Genomic DNA, 20,221 nt, shown 5'->3' on the forward strand with positions numbered 1-20,221 from the left:
TGCCAGACAATGGTAGTGGGGGCCGTGGCTTCCCTGTGAAAGTGGATGAAGGTGAAGTGGTAGAGAGCAACAGCTACCCTGAGAATTATGTCCTTCCCCCTACCTCCCTGGCCCAGTTCAGCCAGGTCACTGAAGGCATTCAATGTGATATGAGCCATTGGCAGGATGCAGAGCACGGGAAATCCCCTGAGTCCTCACCAGAAAGCAGAAAGCCAACAGAAGAAGAGGCAGTCAGGTGTGGGGAACTGGATGAGGTGGTAGAGAGGGACAGCTATTCAAAGTATCTTCCTCGCCCTGCCTGGTTGGCCCAGATGAACAGCAGGGGGGTGGATGAAGGGATTCAGTGTGATAGGAGCTGGTGGCAGGAGGCAGAGCTGGAGAAATCCCCTGAGCAAATGCCTTGCAAAGATGAAGAATCATCACCAGACTGCAAAACTAAGGGATCATGGAAGACCATCACGAATGGGAAGTTGAAAACAGATGAAGAAGAAATGACCGTGAATGATGAGATTGAGGAGGAGGATCATGAGAACTTCAAAAAGTGTGCAAAGATTAAAAAAACTGTGAAAGGCAGGAAGCAGAAATCCCTGAGCAACTTCTCAAGTGGGAACACAGTCTACTTATTGAAGAAAAATGCTGCCTTGAACACTGTACTTCCCAAGGATTCAGAAGACTGTGAGTTGGAAGAGGAAGCTGAAGATGAAATGTATGAGACAGAATGCCTCTTTGAAGAAGTTAGTCCACTGGGCCCTGTGACATCTTCCAAAGGAAGGATTTATCGTGAGGCTGGCAGGATCATCAGGCTGCCACCTGAGTGCTCTCTGCCTCCCCAACTTATTGTGTGGCCCACCAGAAATAAGTACAGGTTAAAGCTTGGAGAATACGAGAGCATCCCCATGGTATGCGCAGTGACAGGACAGAATGGCAGGTTCCGAGGGGAGGGACTGGAGTCCAAGAGAGCCTCTCACAAGGCGTGGGAATGTAAGTGACTAACGGGCTTGTCCTGTGTGGTTGTCTGTGGTGGTTCCATATTGGGTCCTGGATGCAAAGGCCATCATAGATCAATAGTATTTCTCCATTTTGAAAGTATGTTTTTCAACAACTGTAGGTGCCCATGTTTGTAGGATTGGCAGAGATCCCAGGTTTGAGGTCCTGCATTCTAGGAAACTGTAATGTAATTTGAAACAAAGAACTGGGGCGCCTGGGTGGCTCAGTTGGTTAAGCGACTGCCTTCGGCTCAGGTCATGATCCTGGAGTCCTGGGATCGAGTCCCGCATCAGGCTCCCTGCTCAGCGGGGGGTCTACCTCTCCCTCTGACCCTCTTCCCTCTCGTGCTTTCTCTCTCTCATTCTCTCTGTGTCAAATAAATAAATAAAATCTTAAAAAAAAAAAAAAAGAAAGAAAGAACTGTAGGAGATGATGGAGAGCTGGGTGGTGGTAAAGGACAGGGGGGCTGAGAGAGAAAAGAATCATGGACATAGATCTAGATGGAGTTGCTGAGAACACGCAGTCCACGTGGAGGCGGTGAATTTTGATACAAATTTGGGGGCTGTGGTTTGGAGTGAGAATGGAGAGAGTAGCATGGGCTCAAATGGGCAGCCAGCGCAGGTCAAGTGTGTTCCAGGGATTGAGCCTGAGAACAGCCAGCCAGAGGGGAGACCTGTGATGAGTTGGGAAAGTGGGTCTGAGCAGAATAGGCTAAAATAGTAGAAATTTTCCTTTTTAGATTTTTGTCCTGTAGGCAATAAGGAGGTGCCAAAACTGAATAGAGAAAGGCAGGAAGAAAAGTGTTCTAGGCATCTTTAGCTGATGGTAGAGTGTAGGAGGAATTTGAAGCCTGTCTGTATGGCTGAAACCCCTGTATAAAGTCAGTTTAACTGAACATTGCATATAAAGTGATAAGGTCCTAACTCACATGGGAGTAAAAGATATACATCTCAGAGAATTCATTAACAAAATTGACTCTTTAAGAAAAAAAGGCTGGGGGGCACGCCTGGGTGGCTCAGTCGTTAAGTGTCTGCCTTCGGCTCAGGTCATGATCTCACGGTCCTGGGATCGAGCCCAGCATCGGGCTCCCTGCTCCGCGGGAAGCCTGCTTCTCCCTCTCCCACTTCCTCTGCTTGTGTTCCCTCTCTCGCTGTGTCTCTGTCAAGTAAATAAATAAAATCTTAAAAAAAAAAGAAAAAGAAAAAAAGGCTAGGATTTGAACTTGAATACCTATAGAAAATGATAACATCCATGGAAAAGTAAAGTTGGGAAGGGAAATTGTTTTGCTTTACTGTGTCGTTGTCGGCTGGACTAGCAGGATCTTGCACATCTGGTTGAAGCTTGAGTTTGGACCACCCTATGTTTAGGGAGGGGGCTCAAATGAGTGGGAAGGGCCCAAAGTAGACCCTGGGTGATGATTATACCTGGGGCGCAAAAATGAAATGAAGTGGGTAAGTGATGAATAGGATGCATAAGGGTCCCCGGGGAAATTTAATTAAGTTCCAGTCTTAGTTTTTAAACCAAAACACTGTCCATCTTACCTTTAGTCTTCTCAAAGTCTCAGTTGCCTCTGTTGTCATTTCCCATCAGTGTATAGGATGTTTTTTCCATCCTGTCACGGCCCTGTGAAGAAAATAACTTCAGTTTACTCTTGGTTACATGGTTAAGATTGTAATTTTCAGGCTGAATTGTCTAGATTGTGCCTTATTATTGTTTTTTTCAAATGATTTTTTTTCTGGACTGTAGAATCATACAGAATAGTATCTTGAATGATAGATTTTTCTTGAAAGACGTGGTTTTCTTTGAAAGATGTTTTTTGGATTTCTGTTTTCCCTTTTGTTTTTAAGCAACTTGGGTAATTTAATGCATGAGTCCCTTCTTCCCTCAGGTAACTGTGAGAGATGGAAAACTGAGGTACCTTACAAAGTTTCGAACAGATCGAGGCAGATGCTCTGTACCTGCTGTACACAGGTATCTATCCTGTGTCCAATTTGGTTGTCTCATGATTGGCTTTTAGGGCTTTGTTTGGGGTTTCCTACTCAGTGTGTGTTCTGCCCTCCAAAACTAACACTGCTTGTGGGCAGTGAAAAATGGCAGCATTCTGACTGCGTTATAGACCTGTAGATCTATAGCTCCTCGCTTACAAGTAGATTGGAGCCAAAGCCTTTCAGTCCTGTGGAATGTCATTTTTATGCTGATTTTCCACATTTAATTCCCAGGGCTGTGAATGGTAGTCTTGTGTGTTATATGGGGTTTTGTAAGTTATCCTGGTGGCTTCACTTAAAGTGTCCCAGTTTAGTGGTGGTAGAGCTGGGTACTGGAAGTTCAGGGTCTCCCTTAAGGGGCTTAGTAGCATGACGGGCTCTCCTTCAGACTGAGTTTTGGCATTAAGTATCCCTGCCCCACCTTCAACCTCTAGGCCTGGAGTGTCAGGGAGTAAGCAGTTCCTGGCCTTTTAAAGGCCATCCTGCCTTGTAGTGATTATAAAGGGAAGTCCGATAACCAAGGCAAAAATGTCATGACCTTCAACCTTCTCCTAAAGATGGAAACTAACGACATTAGTAATGATTCTCTGTAGATCTTGAGTCTGTTACACAATCAATTTAAGGAAATGTAGTATTCCATTGTTATTTCATAGGAAAGAAATTGCTGAGTTCCAGCTACATAATAGAAGAGCTAAATAGTATATCATCATGATGGCTTAAAGTCCCTTGATTTGAACTAATAAAGTGATTATACCAACAAAAAGAAAATGTGACATTGCAAAACCTTTGGAATTAAAAGGTATAAAACAGCAAATAAAGTCAATTGCGTGGTTGTGTGATTCTCAAGCATTTTTTCCCGTCTCAAAATAGCCACATCACTGGTAACACCACCAGTAGAGCTGGGTCATTCATGAATACTTCTGCCATGTATATTACTGTCTTATAATCTCCAGGGACCTTTACATATGGGGAAAAGGATGGTGGAGTTGAGGATGGAATAAAGAGATGAAGGATTCCCCATAAACAGGAACTACTCTGGGAATGGTGAAGGTACCTTACTCATTTTGTATAAATGGAAACCAGGCATAGAGTAGGTTCACTGATGGATCCATCCAGGAGTAGTCTGTAGTAGTGTCTTCTGTAGTTCCACCCATTGTACTCCTTGAAACAAAGGAAACTTTAGGGAAACAGTTTTTTTTAAAAGATTTTATTTATTTATTTGACAGAGAGACCGTGAGAGAGGGAACGCAAGCAGGGGGAATGAGAGAGGGAGAAGCAGGCTTCCCGCTGAGCAGGGAGCCCGATGCAGGGCTCGATCCCAGGACCCTGGGATCGTGACCTGAGCCAAAGGCAGACACTTAACCAACTGAGCCATTCAGGCGCCCCAGGGAAACCATTTTTCATGCTTTTAAAACCTAAGACCTAGATGGTCAACTTGTAATCAACAGTGTCTCAATAAATGGTAAGAGTTTAAATCTGACTAGGTACCAAAAAGATTTATATGTGGCTGAAGACTCCCTATATTTGAAAGAAAAAGGCATGGTAGCATTCAGATGTGGGATTTTATTGTTGTGTGACCAACAATGCCTCTTTGGAGGCATATATGAGTATATGTATGGGAGCAGCAGTGTTGTCTCTATGTTAAGCTGTGTGAACATATACTTCCTGTATTTGTAACTCCTTATACTAACCTAATACTTCTGTAGATAGCATAGTGAAATGTAAAATGTGATAGCAATGCTGTGGAGGCAAGGAAGACAGTATTACAAAGCCGGTTTTACATAAAGATGTATGACTTTGCATTATTCCCAGCTCAGGACTGCTTTAACTCCAGTTCTGGCCTGTATCCTATGTAACCTATGGCTGGAGAAGGTTATCTGCTTATACCCAATGTACTATTTTCATTTTCATGACATGACACATGAAGCAGGCATACTTGTCGCACCTTTGAACCATGGTGTACATTTTTTGTGCTAATGATAATTGCTATATCTTCTATGGTATATCCCCATTATGTAGTTAATTTTTTTAAAAAAGATTTTATTTATTTGGACAGAGAGAGCGCGCGCACGACCACAAGCTGGGGGAGCGGGAGCGGGAGAGGGAGAAGCAGGCTCCCTGCTGAGCAGGGATCCTGATGCAGGACTCGATCCCAGGACCCTGGGATCATGACCTGAGTCAAAGGCAGACGCTTAACCAGCTGAGCCACTCAGGTGCCCCTATGTAGTTAATTTTTTAAATAACTACTAGAGATAACAGTTTTCTATGCCCACCCCCACCCCACCACGTACAGATTGCGTTCTGAGTTCTGCTACACGTGTGTTAGAGCCTTTGACCTCATCATAATGTCCTCTGTATCCCCTTGCTCTATAAAATCTGGGGACTAAGGTTCTGGACTTTATGGGTAATAGTTGTGTGGATGCCTGGATCGTAAACCATCTGATTCCCTGTCAGTGAGTTACCCTAAAGAAAATTGTAAACTGTAGGGAGTTGCTTGCTTTGTTTTCTGGTTTCAAAGTACCTTCTCAATTGGAGGGGTAATTTACTGTCCCTCCTCCATCTAACACCACGTGTGGGGTTGGGCCTGCGGTTCATGAGTGGGTGGACACAAGCGGTGCAGTATGGTATCCACTGGTATGCACTGGTACTTCCAATGGAGAATCTATCCATTCAGTAAGATTATATTGAATACTAATATGTCATTCAGTGTTTTGGAGGCTGAGGATATAACAGGGAGCATAGTCTGAGCCCTCAAGAAGTTACCAGATTAGTGGGCAGTCAGGCAAGGAATTAGTCACTTTAGAGTGTGCTAGGTGCCTTGGTATTGAGAAGCACACAGGAGGAGCAGCTGAGAGATTCTGGGATTGGGCTAGGCTTCTGATTCAGAATTGAGGTGACTGTTGGCACCATCTTTAGAGTAAAAAAATGCTGAAGGTATCTTGCTTGAGAGCCGATAGAATGGTGGAATGTCTACAGGACATCGAAGTGAATAAGTCTAGGGCTCTCGAGAATGTTCAGGGCTGTCATCATCAGAGTATTGATACTTTAAGCCATAAGCATCACTGAGAACAGAAGAGTGAAGAGAAGGTCTAAGCCAGAACTGTGAGAAACATTCCTATTTAAAGGACTGAAGCCAAGAGTTACACTGGAGGGTAAGCAGGAGCAGCTAATGAGATAGTTTGGTTAGAGCATCTGAAAGGGTGTCATGAAATCCAGTTGCTAAGGATCTTTCATGAAAAAGTGGTCAACAGTATCAAATGCTAAAAAAAGAAAGGACTAGAAAGGATTTGTTAGATTTGATAATGGCAATACTGGTGGTCCTAGCAAGAGCACTTTCAGAGATGTTATGGACTGAATTATGCCCCAAGCTTCATATGTTGAAGTCCTAACACCCAGTGTGACTACATTTGGAGAACAGGACTTTAAAGGAGTAATTAAAGTTAAATGAGACCATAAGACTGGGTGCCTGATTCAAAAGAACTGTTCTTACAAAAGAGCAAGAGAGAACAGAGTGCTCTGTGTGGGCATAGAGGAAAGCCACCCTTTGTAAAAATCTGAGTATAACTTGACTCCCCCACCCCCAAATTTCTAATAGCCTACTGTTGACTGGAAGCCTAAACAGGTAACATAATTGGTTAACACGCATTTTGTATGTTGTATTATATACTGTATTCTTGCAATAAAGTAAGTTAAAGAAAAAGTGTTAAGAAAATCATAAGAGAAAATACATTTACTGTATTTGTAGAAAAAAAATCTGCGTGTAAGTGACCCACAGAATTCAAACCCATGCTGACAAGGGTCAACTGTATGGGTAATTCTTTCAAGAAACTGCTCAAGTAGTGACCCCCAAATGAGGCTGTTTCCATACATTTTATTTATCTTATTATTAAGCCATTTTATTGAGGTATGATTGCTGCACATTGTGTACAACTTGATGAGTTTGGAGATAAGTATATATCTGTGAAAATATTCCCCACAATCTATGCCATAAACCTTTAAACGTTTGTTCCTGCATGCATGCATGCTCTCTCTTTCCCTCCCTCCCTCTCTCTCTCTCTCTATATATATATAACTCTCTCTCTATATTTATATATATGTAAAACTCTATATAAAATTATATATAGAGAGAGGACATAAGATCTTCATAAAATATTAAGTATATGATATAGTATTATTAATTGTTGGCACTATGCTATGAAGTCAATTTCTAGGATTTATTTATCTTATATAAGTAAAACGTTTTACTCTTCGATACCTTCTTGTTTCCCCCTCACCCTAGCCCCTGGGAACCACCATTCTACCCTCTTGTTTCTGTGGGTTTGACTATTTTATTTTAAGATTTTTTTTTTTAATTTGAGAGAGAGAATGAGATAGAGAGCATGAGAGTGGGGAGAGTCAGAGGGAGAAGCAGACTCCCCGCTGAGCAGGGAGCCTGATGTGGGACTCGATCCCGGGACTCCAGGATCATGACCTGAGCCGAAGGCAGTCGCCTAACCAACTGAGCCACCCAGGCGCCCAGGTTTGATTATTTTAGATTCAGGTGGTGTTATGTAGTATTTGTCCTCTGTGTCTGGCTTATTTCAGTGAGCATAAAGTCCTCCTCTTTCATCCGTGTTGTCACAAACTGTAGGACTTCCCTCTCTTTTATGGCTAAATAATACTACATTGTGTTTACCCATTTATCTGATGATGGACATTTTCATTGTCTGCATGTCTTGGCTATTGTGAATCATGCTGCAATAAACATGGGAGTGCAGTACCTCTTTAAGATCCTGATTCTAATACCTTTGGATATATACTTAGACTTGGGGTTAGTAAAAAAAGTAATTATATTTTTAAGTTTTTGAGGAACTGCCATACTGTTTTTGGTAGCAACTTCAACCTATTTACATTGCCACCAACAGTGTACAAGGTTCTCTTTTCATCACATCCTCACCAACTTTTTTTTTTTTTTTAAAGATTTTATTTATTTATTTGAGAGAGTGAGAATGAGAGAGAGAGAGCATATGAGAGGGAGGAGGGTCAGAGGGAGAAGCAGACTCCCTGCTGAGCAGGAAGCCTGATGCGGGACTCAATCTGGGGACTCCAGGATCATGACCTGAGCCGAAGGCAGTCGCTCAACCAACTGAGCCACCCAGGCGCCCCCTCACCAACTTTTATTATCTTTTTTTCGTAATAGCTATCCTAACAAGTATGAGATAATATCTTATTGTGCTTTTGATTTGCATTTCATTTCCCTCATCAGTTATTTTTTTTTAAGGTACTTGATGGTTATTCTTTGGAGAAATGTCTGTTCAATTCCTTTGTCTGTTTTTAAAATCAGCTTGTTTTCTTGCTATTGAGTTGTAGGAGTTCTTTATATATTTTGTATAATAACCCTTTATCAGAGATATATGGCTTGTAAATATTTTCTCCCATTCCATAGGTTGCCTTTTCATTTTGATTGTTCCTTTGCTGTGCAAAAGCTTTCTTAGTTTGATGTGTTGGTGTCATAGCCAAGACCTCAGTGTCAAGACTAATGTCAAGAAGCTTTTTCCTATGTTTTCTTATAGGAGTTTTGTAGCTTCAGGTCTTAACATTATCTGTCTATCTATTTTTTATTATTACTATTATTTTTTTTAAGTAAACTCTACGACCAATATGGGGCTTGAACTCATGACCCTGAGATCAAGCGTCACATGCTCTACCAGCTGAGTCAGCCAGGTGCCCCTCAGGTCTTAACATTTAAATATTTACTCCATTTTGAGTTGATTTTTGTGTGTGGTATAAGATAAGGTTCCAGTTTTATTCCTTTGTATGTCGATATTTTTGGTTGTCACAAGTGAGGAGTGGTGGTGCTAGTGGCATCTAGTGGGTAGAGGCTAGGGATGATGCTGAATATCCTACAATGCACAGAAGAGACCCCCACAAGTGAGATTTAGCCCCTGAAATAAATAGGGCCAAGGTTCAAAAACCCTGCTGTGGGTGTCTGGCTGGCTTAGTGGGTAGAACATGCAGTGCTTGATCTTGGGGTTGTAAGTTTGAGCCCCACGTTGGGTGTAGAGATTACTTTAAAAATAAAATCTTTGGGGCGCCTGGGTGGCTCGGTCGTTAAGCGTCTGCCTTTGGCTCAGGTCATGATCCCATTGTCCTGGGATCGAATCCCACATTGGGCTCCCTGCTCAGCGGGAAGCCTGCTTCTCCCTCTCCGGCTCCCCCTGCTTGTGTTCCCTCTCTCGCTGTGTCTCTCTCTGTCAAATAAAAAAAAAAAAATCTTTAAAAATAAAATCTGTAAGGGACTCCTGGGTAGCTTAGTGGGTTGAGTGTCTGATGCTTGGTTTTTCCTCAGGTCATGATCTTGTGACTCGTGGGATTGAGCCCCAAGTCGGGCTCCACGCTTGGCAGGAAGTCTGCTTGAAGGTTCTCTCCCTCTGCCCCCCGCCCCCGACTCATTCCCCCCACCAAAAAAATCTTTAAAAAAAAATCTTAAAAGAAAAAACCCAAAACAAAACAAAATTCCTGCTGTAAAGGAGAGGAAAGAGCTAGACAGATACGGGATCAAGGGAGGATTTTGTTTTTTAAAGGGATGAAAGAATCTTGAGGTTATTAGTTGCTCTTGGGCAGGGAAATGGACCCCTTTAAACAAGGTAAGAGGTTGTGAAAATTGATACAGACTTTCTTGGAGGGCAATTTGGTAGTATATGTGAAAATTAAAATATGTAATTCCACTATTAAAGAGCTATTCTTTTGAAATACGCACACATGTACACTAAGATATTTACTCATAGGGTTTCATTACAGTGTTTGTGGGAAGATGGAAGATTTTGGAACCAATTCCAACGTGTATGTGGGAATTCTCAGGACACCAGCAGGGTGTCCTACAATTTAACTTAATTCTGATACTAAATACCTGGAGAGAGTATCAAATTCCACAGGTAAGGGGCTCAGTCCTACAAGATTGCCCCACCCCTCTTCAAATGCCACTCAAAAGCCCAGGTTATCACTTATGTATGATTCTGATAGACTAGGTTGAATGTTCCAATGCCCCCTGCTTTGGGTTTGATTAATTTGCTTAGAGCAGCTCAGAGAATACACACATTTTACTTACTATAAAAGTAAAACTCAGGAACAGCCAGACATAACAGCTGCTTGTATGTGCGGAGGGGTGAGGAGCTTCTATGCCCTGTTCTGGTGTGCCACTCTTCCAAGACTTCCATGTGTTCACCCTTCTGGAAGCTCTCCAAATATACTAGAGGCTCCATATTACATGGGCATGATTGCCTATTGGTGATTCCTTCACTCTCCTGCCCTTTTACCCTCCCCTGAAATCAGGGGTGTGGGACTGAAAATTCCTGATGTTATACATCCTTAGGTGTTTTCCAAAATTCACCTCATTAACATAAACCCAGTTGTGGTGGAAAGGGGCTTGTTATGAGTAACAAAACACCCATTTTGCCTTTATGGCTCTGAAGTGATTTCAGGAACCAGGAACAGGAGACCAAATATTAAAAAAAAAAAAAAATTCTTCCATTGCTCTCCTCAGTCATGAAATTCCAAGTGTTTTGGGGAGATGTGATCCAGAAACTGTGGATAAAGACCAAACGTATACGAGAAATATATTTTGGTCATCTGAATGACCATGTAGGGGGCTAAGGGCAGGTTGCTTCAGATGGGTCACTTTGACATGAATGTTGAGTTAAAAGCAATAAAAACCCAACCGATTGAGGAAAAGCTCTTTATCTCCCCCTCAACTGCCTGCCTGTACCAGGAAGAGCGCTATTAACAGATTCCTCTTTATCTAAGATACTTATTTGCATAATAGGGCAGCCTTTGTTTTCCAAGCATCTCTCCTCTCCCTGCTAATGTCTTGCTCAGTCCCCTACTCCTGTCCTTAGCTCATATAAGCGTCTTATTGCTTCACTGTCTTTGGAATTTCATACGTAGGAAACTGATTTTCTCTTGTTATTCTGTTTCATGTCAATTTGATTCTTAGTCCAGCCAGAAGGACCTTGAAGGGCAGAGAACGTTCTCCCTCCACAACAACCAACCCCATACATATTTTTCATAAATCACCATTCCATAGAAGGATAAATAAGAAACAACTGAATTGCACAAAGAAGAATGGTTAAATGGTTAAGTAGCACATTCCCACCAAGGATTTTGTGGCCATTTAAAGCTTGTAGTAAGCAGTAAGACTGCCAAGATAGAGTAAGGGAGATGAAGTCATAGAATAGTATTCATAGTGTTTTTCAGTTATGTCAAACTAATTAAAAAAACTGGTAATGTATTTTTTAAAAGATCTTGACGGCTCTATAAAACCATTTAAAGTAGATTTTCCTTTCACTTTTTACTCTGTAATTGCTCTGAATTGGGAACTTTTTATGATCATGTATTTTAAAATTTTACTGAAACAAAAATTTTTTTTAAGAAGGCTCCATGCCCAACATGGGGCTTGAACTCACAACCCTGGGATCAAGAGTTGCATGTTCTACTGACTCAGCCAGCCAGGTGCCCCTACTTTTATAATTTCAAAACAGTTTTTAAATGCCAGTGGCAACAGAGAATGCAGTAGGATAATGAAAGGAGGAAGATCCCTGAGGAAGCAGGAACAGATAATGATGATAGCATAAGTAAGAGCAGGAGCAACTAACGTTCATTTAGCAATTGAAATGTTCCAAACTGTGTTCTAGATGTTTTACAACTATCAGGACACTTAATTCTCGATGATTCTATGAGGTAAATATTATCTGTCAAGGAAATGGCAGCACAGAGAGGTCAGGCAACTTGCACAATCTGATAGCTCACGAATGGTGCAGCTGGATTTCAAAACCAGGCAGTGTGGATCCTCCAGAGCCAGTGCTCTTAATCAATGCCCTCCACTGCTGGCTGAGAGTTGGGGTCCAGGGCACAGGTGGAGATTGGCCTGACAGGAAGAGAAACCTGATTAAACCATTGTGTTAGTTTTCTGTTTCCGTATAACAAATTACCACAAACTTAATGGCTTAAAACATTTATCATCTTACAGTTCTATAGATCATAAATCTGGGCAGGCTCAGTTGGGTTTTCTGCTTAGTGTCCCACAAGACCCAAATCAAGATGTCAGCAGGGTTGGGCTCCTATCTGGAGGCTCTGGGTAAAGATTCTGCATCCAAGGTCGTTGAGGTTTAAGTTCCCTTTGGCTGTAGGACAAAGTTCCCTGTTTCTTTGCTGGTGTGGGTCCTCTAACTAGGATTTGCTGTAGTAATTAGAGTCTGGGCATTCCTCACCTTGTAGCCCCTTGTAGCCCTGTCATCTTTAAGTCAGCAATGGCACAAGGAATGTTTCACAGGCCTAGAATCTGAGTTCCTATATTGCTCCCAGCCAGAGAAAAACTCTGGCTGTTCAGATTTCATTAGGAACATCCAGATAATTTCCCTTTCCTTATGCTTATAAAATAATCTAATCACGAAAAAATTCATATTAACAATCCTCGAGATTAGCAGGAAATCTTGGGGCCATTTTAGAATTCTGTCTGCAACAACTATGATGACTGATTGGTAGATATCTTGGTGAAGGGAGGTCTGAGGGCTTGTAATGACTTCCTGAATAGGAGTGGAAAATGCTCCACTCGAGAGGAGATGTATGAGAATGAAGGTTTGAGTAGGTAACTAACAAACTTTTGGTTTGCTAGTCAGCTTTATGGGCTCAGTAGAGTTTGGAGATGATGAATTTGTGGGGATGCCAATCTATATGGCTGTGTGATTTTTCTTTTAAAGATTTTATTTTTTTTTAGAGAGAGCATGTACAAGTGGGGGCAGGGGCAGAGGGAGAGAGAATCCCAAGCAGATTCCACGTCTGAGCATGGAGCCCAACGCGGGGCTTGATCTCATGGCCCTGAGACCATGACCTGAACAGAAACCAAGAGTTGGTTGCTCAACTGACTGAGCCACACAGGTGCCCTGTGATTTTTCTCTAGTGTCTGGTTATAGATGCAGAAGTGGTTTGAGGTTTTTCTGAGAAAGCAGGGCAAAAGAACTACAGGTCAAGAGAGATGACAGGCTTAAGTAATGGGACTCTGGGATCAAGCCAGAAACAAAAGATAGAGAAAACCAGAGTGAGGGAGTAGGGACAGTAGTTACCTTGCAAGGGTTGGAGGAGATGGCCAGATTTCTAGTTAAAGCAGGAAGTGGAAGAAGGCTCCTTTAAGAGGCTAAAGATACAGAGCAGTGGTTCTCCAAGTGTGGTTCTCAGACCAACAATGTTAGCATCGTTTGGGGACTTGTTAGGAAAATTCCCAGGTTCACCACAAACCTACTGAATTAGAAATTCTGGAAGTCTGGGAGCACAGGAATCTCTGTTTTAACAAGCACTGTAGTTGATATTGATGCCACAAAGATTTGAGAATCATTGATGCAGACTTTCATATTGTTTAAGAATACTTTTATCATGAATAAGATTCCAGAAGGACAGTAAGAAATTTCTAGAAGAGTTATGAGACGAGTAGGAAACACTGAGACCTACAGGAGAGGTCAAATGGCCCATGTTTTGCATGCTGACCTAGGATGCCGAGGATAAATGTAAAGGACACCTGAATTAACTGGCCTTAGAATTTTCAGAAAACACAAACCTCAGCCTGCCGATTCCATTCTGTACCAATGTGTTACTCAGGTACTACTATTCCAAGGCCAAGAGTGGGAGCATTTATTGATGAGCAGGAGATGGGTCCATTCTGGGACTGGATTGGCTGTTCTTTAAAGCGGGGGGGTGGAAATTCAACCCCCAGGGAAAGAGGACAGAAATGGGAGAAGAGTTACTGGGGCCCTGAAAACAGGAATACCCCTGCTGAAGAGGGAGGGACACCTGTGAGGATGATCTGTCTCTATATGGTTCAGTCAAGATCAAGACTTACTCTCGCTCAGCTGCAGGCACCACACTGATGGGCTGTGGCACAAAGAGGAGCACAAGTGGGCTGTGTTTAATCAACAGGAAGATGAAGGAAGTGAGGGATGTATTTTGGGACGTGGGTAGCTGACCCCATATAATAATTCCCCTATATTTTTTTAAAGATTTTATTTATTTGACAGAAAGAGACACAGCGAGAGGGAACACAAGCAGGGGGAGTGGGAGAGGGAGAAGCAGGCTTCCCGCGGAGCAGGGAGCCTGATGCGGGGCTCTATCCCAGGACCCTGGGATCATGACCTGAGCCGAAGGCAAATGCTTAATGACTGAGCCACCCAGGCGCCCCTCCCCTATATTCTTAAAAATTTTCTGAGTCAATGACTCTGGGAAAAATCTTGGACTCAGGCAGTAAAATCCAAGCAAGTGAAATACAGTGTAGCCACACAAAATTTTTCATTGCTTTTATATTAACAAACCATCTCAGGTGATTATAAACACACACCTTTTGCTGCAACAATGCTAAATGTACTTGATATTAAAATAATCTGTTTTATGCTGTTAAAAAAACCCCCAATGTTCGTATCAGTGTTTACAGCATTTGTGTAAAAAAAAAAAAAAAGCCTATATTTATTGTGATATATAAAATATTTCTGGAAGACCACACAAGAACCTGGTAAAACCGGTAGCCACCGGGGAAGGGACATGGGCAGCTAGGGGAGAAAGGAAGGAGGAAGAATTTCATGATTCAACCCTGTGTACCTTTTAAATTTGGAGCACATGCATGTATTATTCAGAAATAAAAAAGAAATCCATTAAAAAAATAAGGAGCTTTTATTATCCTCGACAACAGAGAAAAGTTGAACCTGAAGTCTCTGGGAATTAAGTAGCGCCCTGGGGAGGGGAAGGCTGCAGCAGCACCTGGAGCTTCCTCAGAGACTCATTCCCTCGGCCGGGCCACCCTGGCAAAGGCAGCTCGAAGGAATCACAAACCGTAGGGGTCAGCGGGAGGACGACACTGAACAAAGCTTCTCTGCCTGAAATCAGCCGCTGTCCAGAGCTAGTGCCTGGGAAGGTACAACTCACCCTCCTGGGATCACATCTTTGCTGGAAGGCAGGTGAGAATTCACACACGTGACACCAAATACCCTGCTCTCTAGGCGGCTCTCTCCTAGTCCTCCCCGATTCCACATCCTCTGGTCTTTGGCCACAGTGTCTGATTTGGGAGAAGAGAATGTTGAACAAGTCAAGTTGTTGTCAGTCCGAGTCTGAACTCTCATTCGACTTGGAAGACTTATGCTTTCGTTTCTTCTTCTTCTTCTTTTCTTTCTTCCTTTTCTTATGCTTTTCTTTCTTCTTCTTTTTCTTGTGTTTCTCTTTACATTCTGAGGAACTGGAGCTGCTTCCATCCTCATCGGAGGTAGAATCCTCCAGTAACTGTTTCAACTGCTGTATCCTAAACAGAAGATTAACCAAAGAACCATATTTAACAAAAAAAAAAGGTAGATAAAAATGACATAAGAGCAGCAGTGAGGGTAAAAAACATCATGAATAACCACCTTACTTAAGATAGTACTTATTTTTTTTTTTTTTTAAAGATTTTATTTATTTATTTGAGAGAGAGAGAGAGAGCACATGAGAGGGAGGAGGGTCAAAGGGACCAGCAGACTCCCCGCTGAGCAGGGAGCCCGATGCGGGACTCGATCCCGGGACTCCAGGATCATGACCTGAGCCGAAGGCAATCGCTTAACCAACTGAGCCACCCAGGCGCCCGATAGTACTTATTTTTATTTCTGCATGTTTTCCCTATTCTTGTCCACACCCATGTCTCTTTGGCAGGACTGTACCCAGTGTACAAGCCATTCTGTATTCTTTTCACTGTCCGAAGTATTTCTGCATGTTTCTCCAGTCCTTACTACATAACTTCGAATAGATGCTGCCTCTCCATCACCTCCCCAACCACCCACAACCACTCAAGTTCATACTAGGTAATCTACCTCCTTAACAATTAGAACTCCGTGGAACTAGTTTGAGAAAAAACCTCTGCTTTCTTCATCCTATCTTTATTCATGCCTAAGAATTTTAATAATAGCTCAGATCCTTAAAGATAAACCAAGCAATCATCCATCAGGGTGTGAGCAGGCAGGACCAAGCCCACTGCTAACCCAAGTGTAATGAGACTGGCCTTTCCTGTGATGAGTCCTGCCTTCCAAATAGCTCACAATTGAAGTACCATAGTTACCAGACCACTCATCTAATACTGGAATGGGTGTTTCCAACTTTATATAATTTCAGACTTTAAAAGGGTAGGATTGTTATCACCAGGACCATCTCACCTTACATCCTTTTCATGTCTTTTATTCTCTCGTATGATGTCATACATGGGATCTTCATGTGCCTTGAGAATGAGAAAGGTTAAGGCTGAGTTAGGCACCATGGACTATCAGTTAAAAATTAAATCCATATTTTACTGAAACCAGTTTTTTTTTCCTGTTTGGTGTAATTTTATATTTAACATGTTCTAATCCTTGCTAAGGGTCACCATCACTTCAAACTCACAGAATTTACAAAAAAAAAAGATTTTCCAATTATGCAATTTGAATAGCCTTTTTAAGGATATCAAACATGGCAGAATCATTATTAAATATTACTCAAGGTTAGAAATATTGAGGTAATTCTCTGTGCTCTGTGTGGACAGATGATCAAGACAGATTAAAACAAGCTGGAAAATGGTATGTAAGAATGACTCATGTATAGGTGTATGTATGTGCCCAGAAAGAAGCATGGAAGTGTCTTCATCAAGCTACATAATGCATATTCGCTCTGGAGAGAGGCAGTATTGGACTTAAAAAATCAACTGTGAAAAGCCTTACTGTAACATGTCAATTTTGTTAAAATAAAGCAAATGTATTCTCGAAATATTCGTATAATTTGAAAGTACTTACTAAGAATATGGCTACACATAGACTGGATTTTATGGTATGTGAATTACCTTTAAAAATGTTACATATTTTTAGTAAAAATTTTACATATTAAAGATAAAAAAGTTAAAAATATCTATAGTCTTACCCGCCGGAGATATCTACTGCTAACATCTTAATGTGGTTCTTCCACTCATTATTCATAATTTACAAAATATTATAATCATTATATATATAATTCTGTTCTTTTTTTCACTTATGTATTCATGAACATTTTCCCAAACATAATTCTTTTTTTTTTTTTTTTTTAAGATTTTATTTATTTGAGAGAGAGAGAGACAGCGAGAGCAGGAACACAAGCAGGGGGAGTGGGAGAGGGAGAAGCAGGCTTCCCGCCGAGCAGGGAGCCAGACGCGGGGCTCGATATCAGGACCCTGGGATCACGACCCAAGCCAAAGGCAGACGCTCAACGACTGAGCCACCCAGGCGCCCTCCCAAACATAATTCTTAAAAGCTATATGACTTCTGTGTCACAGTCCTTATGCTGGTATGCTGGCCATTGAAGTTGTTTCCTATTTTCTTTAGTCTAATTTTCAGTCACAGATGTAATTCTGAATAATTCCTTATATATTCATAAAAATTTGTATATATTGATTTTTGTTATAGCCTTGGGATCTATTCTTAGAATTTAGGTTTCTGAATTAAAAATACATGAATTTGTTCATTTTTTTGAGAGTTATCACCAATTTATCTGTAGATTAGATACTGTAAAATTGCCATTCCAGGTAGCATTGATTTATCCAGAATATTTTCTCCACTTTTTTTTTTAAAGATTTTATTTATTTTGACAGAGAGAGAGAGAGACAGCGAGAGAGGGAACACAAGCAGGGGGAGTGGGAGAGGGAGAAGCAGGCTTCCCGCGGAGCAGGGAGCCCGATGTGGGACTCCATCCCAGGACCCTGGGATCATGACCTGAGCCGAAGGCAGACGCTTAATGACTGAGCCACCCAGACACCCCAATTCTCTCCAAATTTTTAAAAATGTCTTAAAGTCCTGGCAAATGTTTGTGGACCCCAGTTTGATATATGGTGATAGTGCCAATCTCTCTGATAACAGCATAGTTAAGCTGACTGAAACAGTGACTGAATGGTGAGTTAACAACCCTGGGAGGTGACTGTGAAAATAAAGTGGGGAAATGACATCTATCTTACTGGTTAAGCAAAGAGGATATATCATTTATACGTACATATCTAGTTTATAATAGATATTTAATCTTTACATAAAGACTGGGAACTAGAACGCGGATTTTAGTTATGAAACAAGATTTTTTAAAATATAAGTAAAAAGTGGTTGAATATATAACAATGTCTTTCAGAAAAAGAAATCAGTGTTCCAAGGCATAAGCAAATAACACTTTAATAAAAGTTAATTTTCTACTAATGAGCTAATCTGTCACACAAATTCAGTTTAACAGAGTTAATACCAGATACTTTGGCCAAAAGGCCCTGGGAATGTATTTCATGTTAACCTCCATTTCACTGGTCAGTGCCTGAGTCACTGACATTCACCACCTCTGGCAAATGTAAATTGAAACTCTGGGTTTTACTTACTACTCTGAACTGTTCTAACTTTTGGTTGCCTTTGATAAAGAAAGGGCATTCTTTGTCGCCTGTTCGGTGACCATACCGTTTACAACGCCAACCTAAAAACAAAGAAAAGGGATATATTTCTGTAAGATGATGTAGTTTTATTTAATCAAGATAAAGTATCAGTAGATCATACTAAAGATATTCTTCATTAGATTTCAATTTCCAAAGCAAATGCAATTAGTGGATGAACCATGTAAGACACTAGAAAACAGAAATCAATCGCTTCCTCAAGCATCCTTTAATCTTGGGTTTTCGAAATAAGCCAAGTAGTTACTAAGTAATCCTGTGCAAAAATCAAAGTGTGATTTTTTAAAAATAGTGTGTTATGGCTTGAACAGTGTTGCCCCCTCTACCCTGTCTCGTCCCAGTGTTGCTCCTAACCCTTTGTACCTCAGGATGTGACCTCATTGCGAGAAAGGATCTTTGGAGAGGCCTGGGACAGATTCTTCCCTCACAGTCCTCAGAAGAAGCCAACCCTGCTCACACCCTCATTTCAGACTGATAGCCTCCAGAACTGTGAGACAATATATTTCTGTTCTTTAAGTGACCTGAAAGCCTCTTCACAAATGAAAAAGGTGAAAAAATAAATAGAAAACAATTTGGAAGCAATAAAAAAACATTAGGGAGAAGAAAAAATTAGCATTCTTAGAGAACATTTTGTAACAATTAAAGAATTAAAAAATCATGAAAAAAGCTTTTGGAATTGAAATAAAAAACTTAATCGAAGGATTGGAAGCTATGTTGATGAACTATATTAGAGAGCAGAAAACAAGAACAGGAGAGAAAAGCTCAGAAATTAGAAAATCAATCTAAGAAGTCCTTCATCTGAATAACAGAATTGCAAACACTGAGAGGAGGAAATAATCAATGAAACAATTTGTGAAATTTCAGAACACTGGGAATAAGATGATCTCATAAGGTTCTAGGAAGGAAGAATAAAAAAAGACAGCAACAACAAAGCAGGTTACATCAAAGCATCCACAATTTTAATTGCTTTGGACTTGTCAACAGCAGTTCTACAGATGAAAAGGCAATGGAGCAGTGCCTTCAAAATTCTGAAGGAAGTTTGTTTTTAACAAAATTCTAACTAAATAGCAAACTAAAAATATAAAATACAGATGTTTCCAGAAGAATACAGTCTTGAAAATGTTATCTCCCATAAACCCACTTCTCAGCTACTGGAGAATGTGCTCTACCACAGCAAGAGAATGTAACAAAAAAGATGCAAGATATGGCAAATAGGAGATCAAACACAAGAGGGATATTAAGGGAAACCAAAGAGTGAATAGTGAAGGAAGGTCCCTGGGTGATAGCAGGGAGAACAACTGTCTTTAGGAGGAAAAAAAACGAATAGAATACCTAAGCATCTGAAGGAGCTGAATTAGAAATCAGTACACAGAAAAAAGCAAAAACAAGAACAACAAAAAGACAACTATTAATTGCAGGGCAAACAAAACATTATGCAGGATGTATGAAAGGAAATGCAATTGGTTTAGTATATGATTCAATTCTGAAAATAATCATAATTAAATATACACAAAAGATTTATTTAACTAAATTATGATATAATGTATTGAGAAAATGGGAGTTAGAGTATTATGAGGTGTGGTTGAGGCACAAAAAAAGAGCTGAAACTCTTCTACAGTAAAAAGTCAACAGACAATGAAGAAACCTGAAAAATCAAAGGCAGGAATATAACCCTGTTATTTAGATACATGGAGATAAACTTCAAAAAAATTTTTTTTAAATTTTATTTAAGTAATCTCTACATCCCATGTCGGGCTCCACCTCATGACCCCCAGATCAAGAGTTGCATGCTCCTCCG

The 20,221-nt window shown here is 41.0% G+C and overlaps 1 protein-coding gene across 4 annotated transcripts in view; it reads right to left on the reverse strand.

Moving 5' to 3' along the window:
• Positions 1-4,057: 4,057 nt before the first annotated feature.
• RP9 (RP9 pre-mRNA splicing factor) overlaps positions 4,058-20,221 on the reverse strand; it is a 31,723-nt gene continuing 15,559 nt past the window's right edge. For 3 of the 4 annotated variants that reach the window (XM_035020888.1, XM_035020884.1, XM_035020885.1), the window contains exons 4-6: positions 18,358-18,449; positions 16,163-16,224; positions 14,642-15,282 (exon numbers count right to left, since the gene is read on the reverse strand). In XM_035020888.1, the coding sequence (XP_034876779.1) occupies positions 15,084-15,282; positions 16,163-16,224; positions 18,358-18,449 (353 nt within the window). In that variant the 3' untranslated portion in view covers positions 14,642-15,083. Of the gene's footprint in view, positions 4,134-11,756; positions 11,875-14,641; positions 15,283-16,162; positions 16,225-18,357; positions 18,450-20,221 lie in introns of those variants that run through there. The other variant, XR_004682061.1, reaches the window with a different exon arrangement.

Source organism: Mirounga leonina, unplaced genomic scaffold (genome assembly GCF_011800145.1).
Source record: "Mirounga leonina isolate KUSES-001 unplaced genomic scaffold, KU_Mleo_1.0 Mir_174, whole genome shotgun sequence".
NCBI lineage: Eukaryota > Metazoa > Chordata > Mammalia > Carnivora > Phocidae > Mirounga > Mirounga leonina.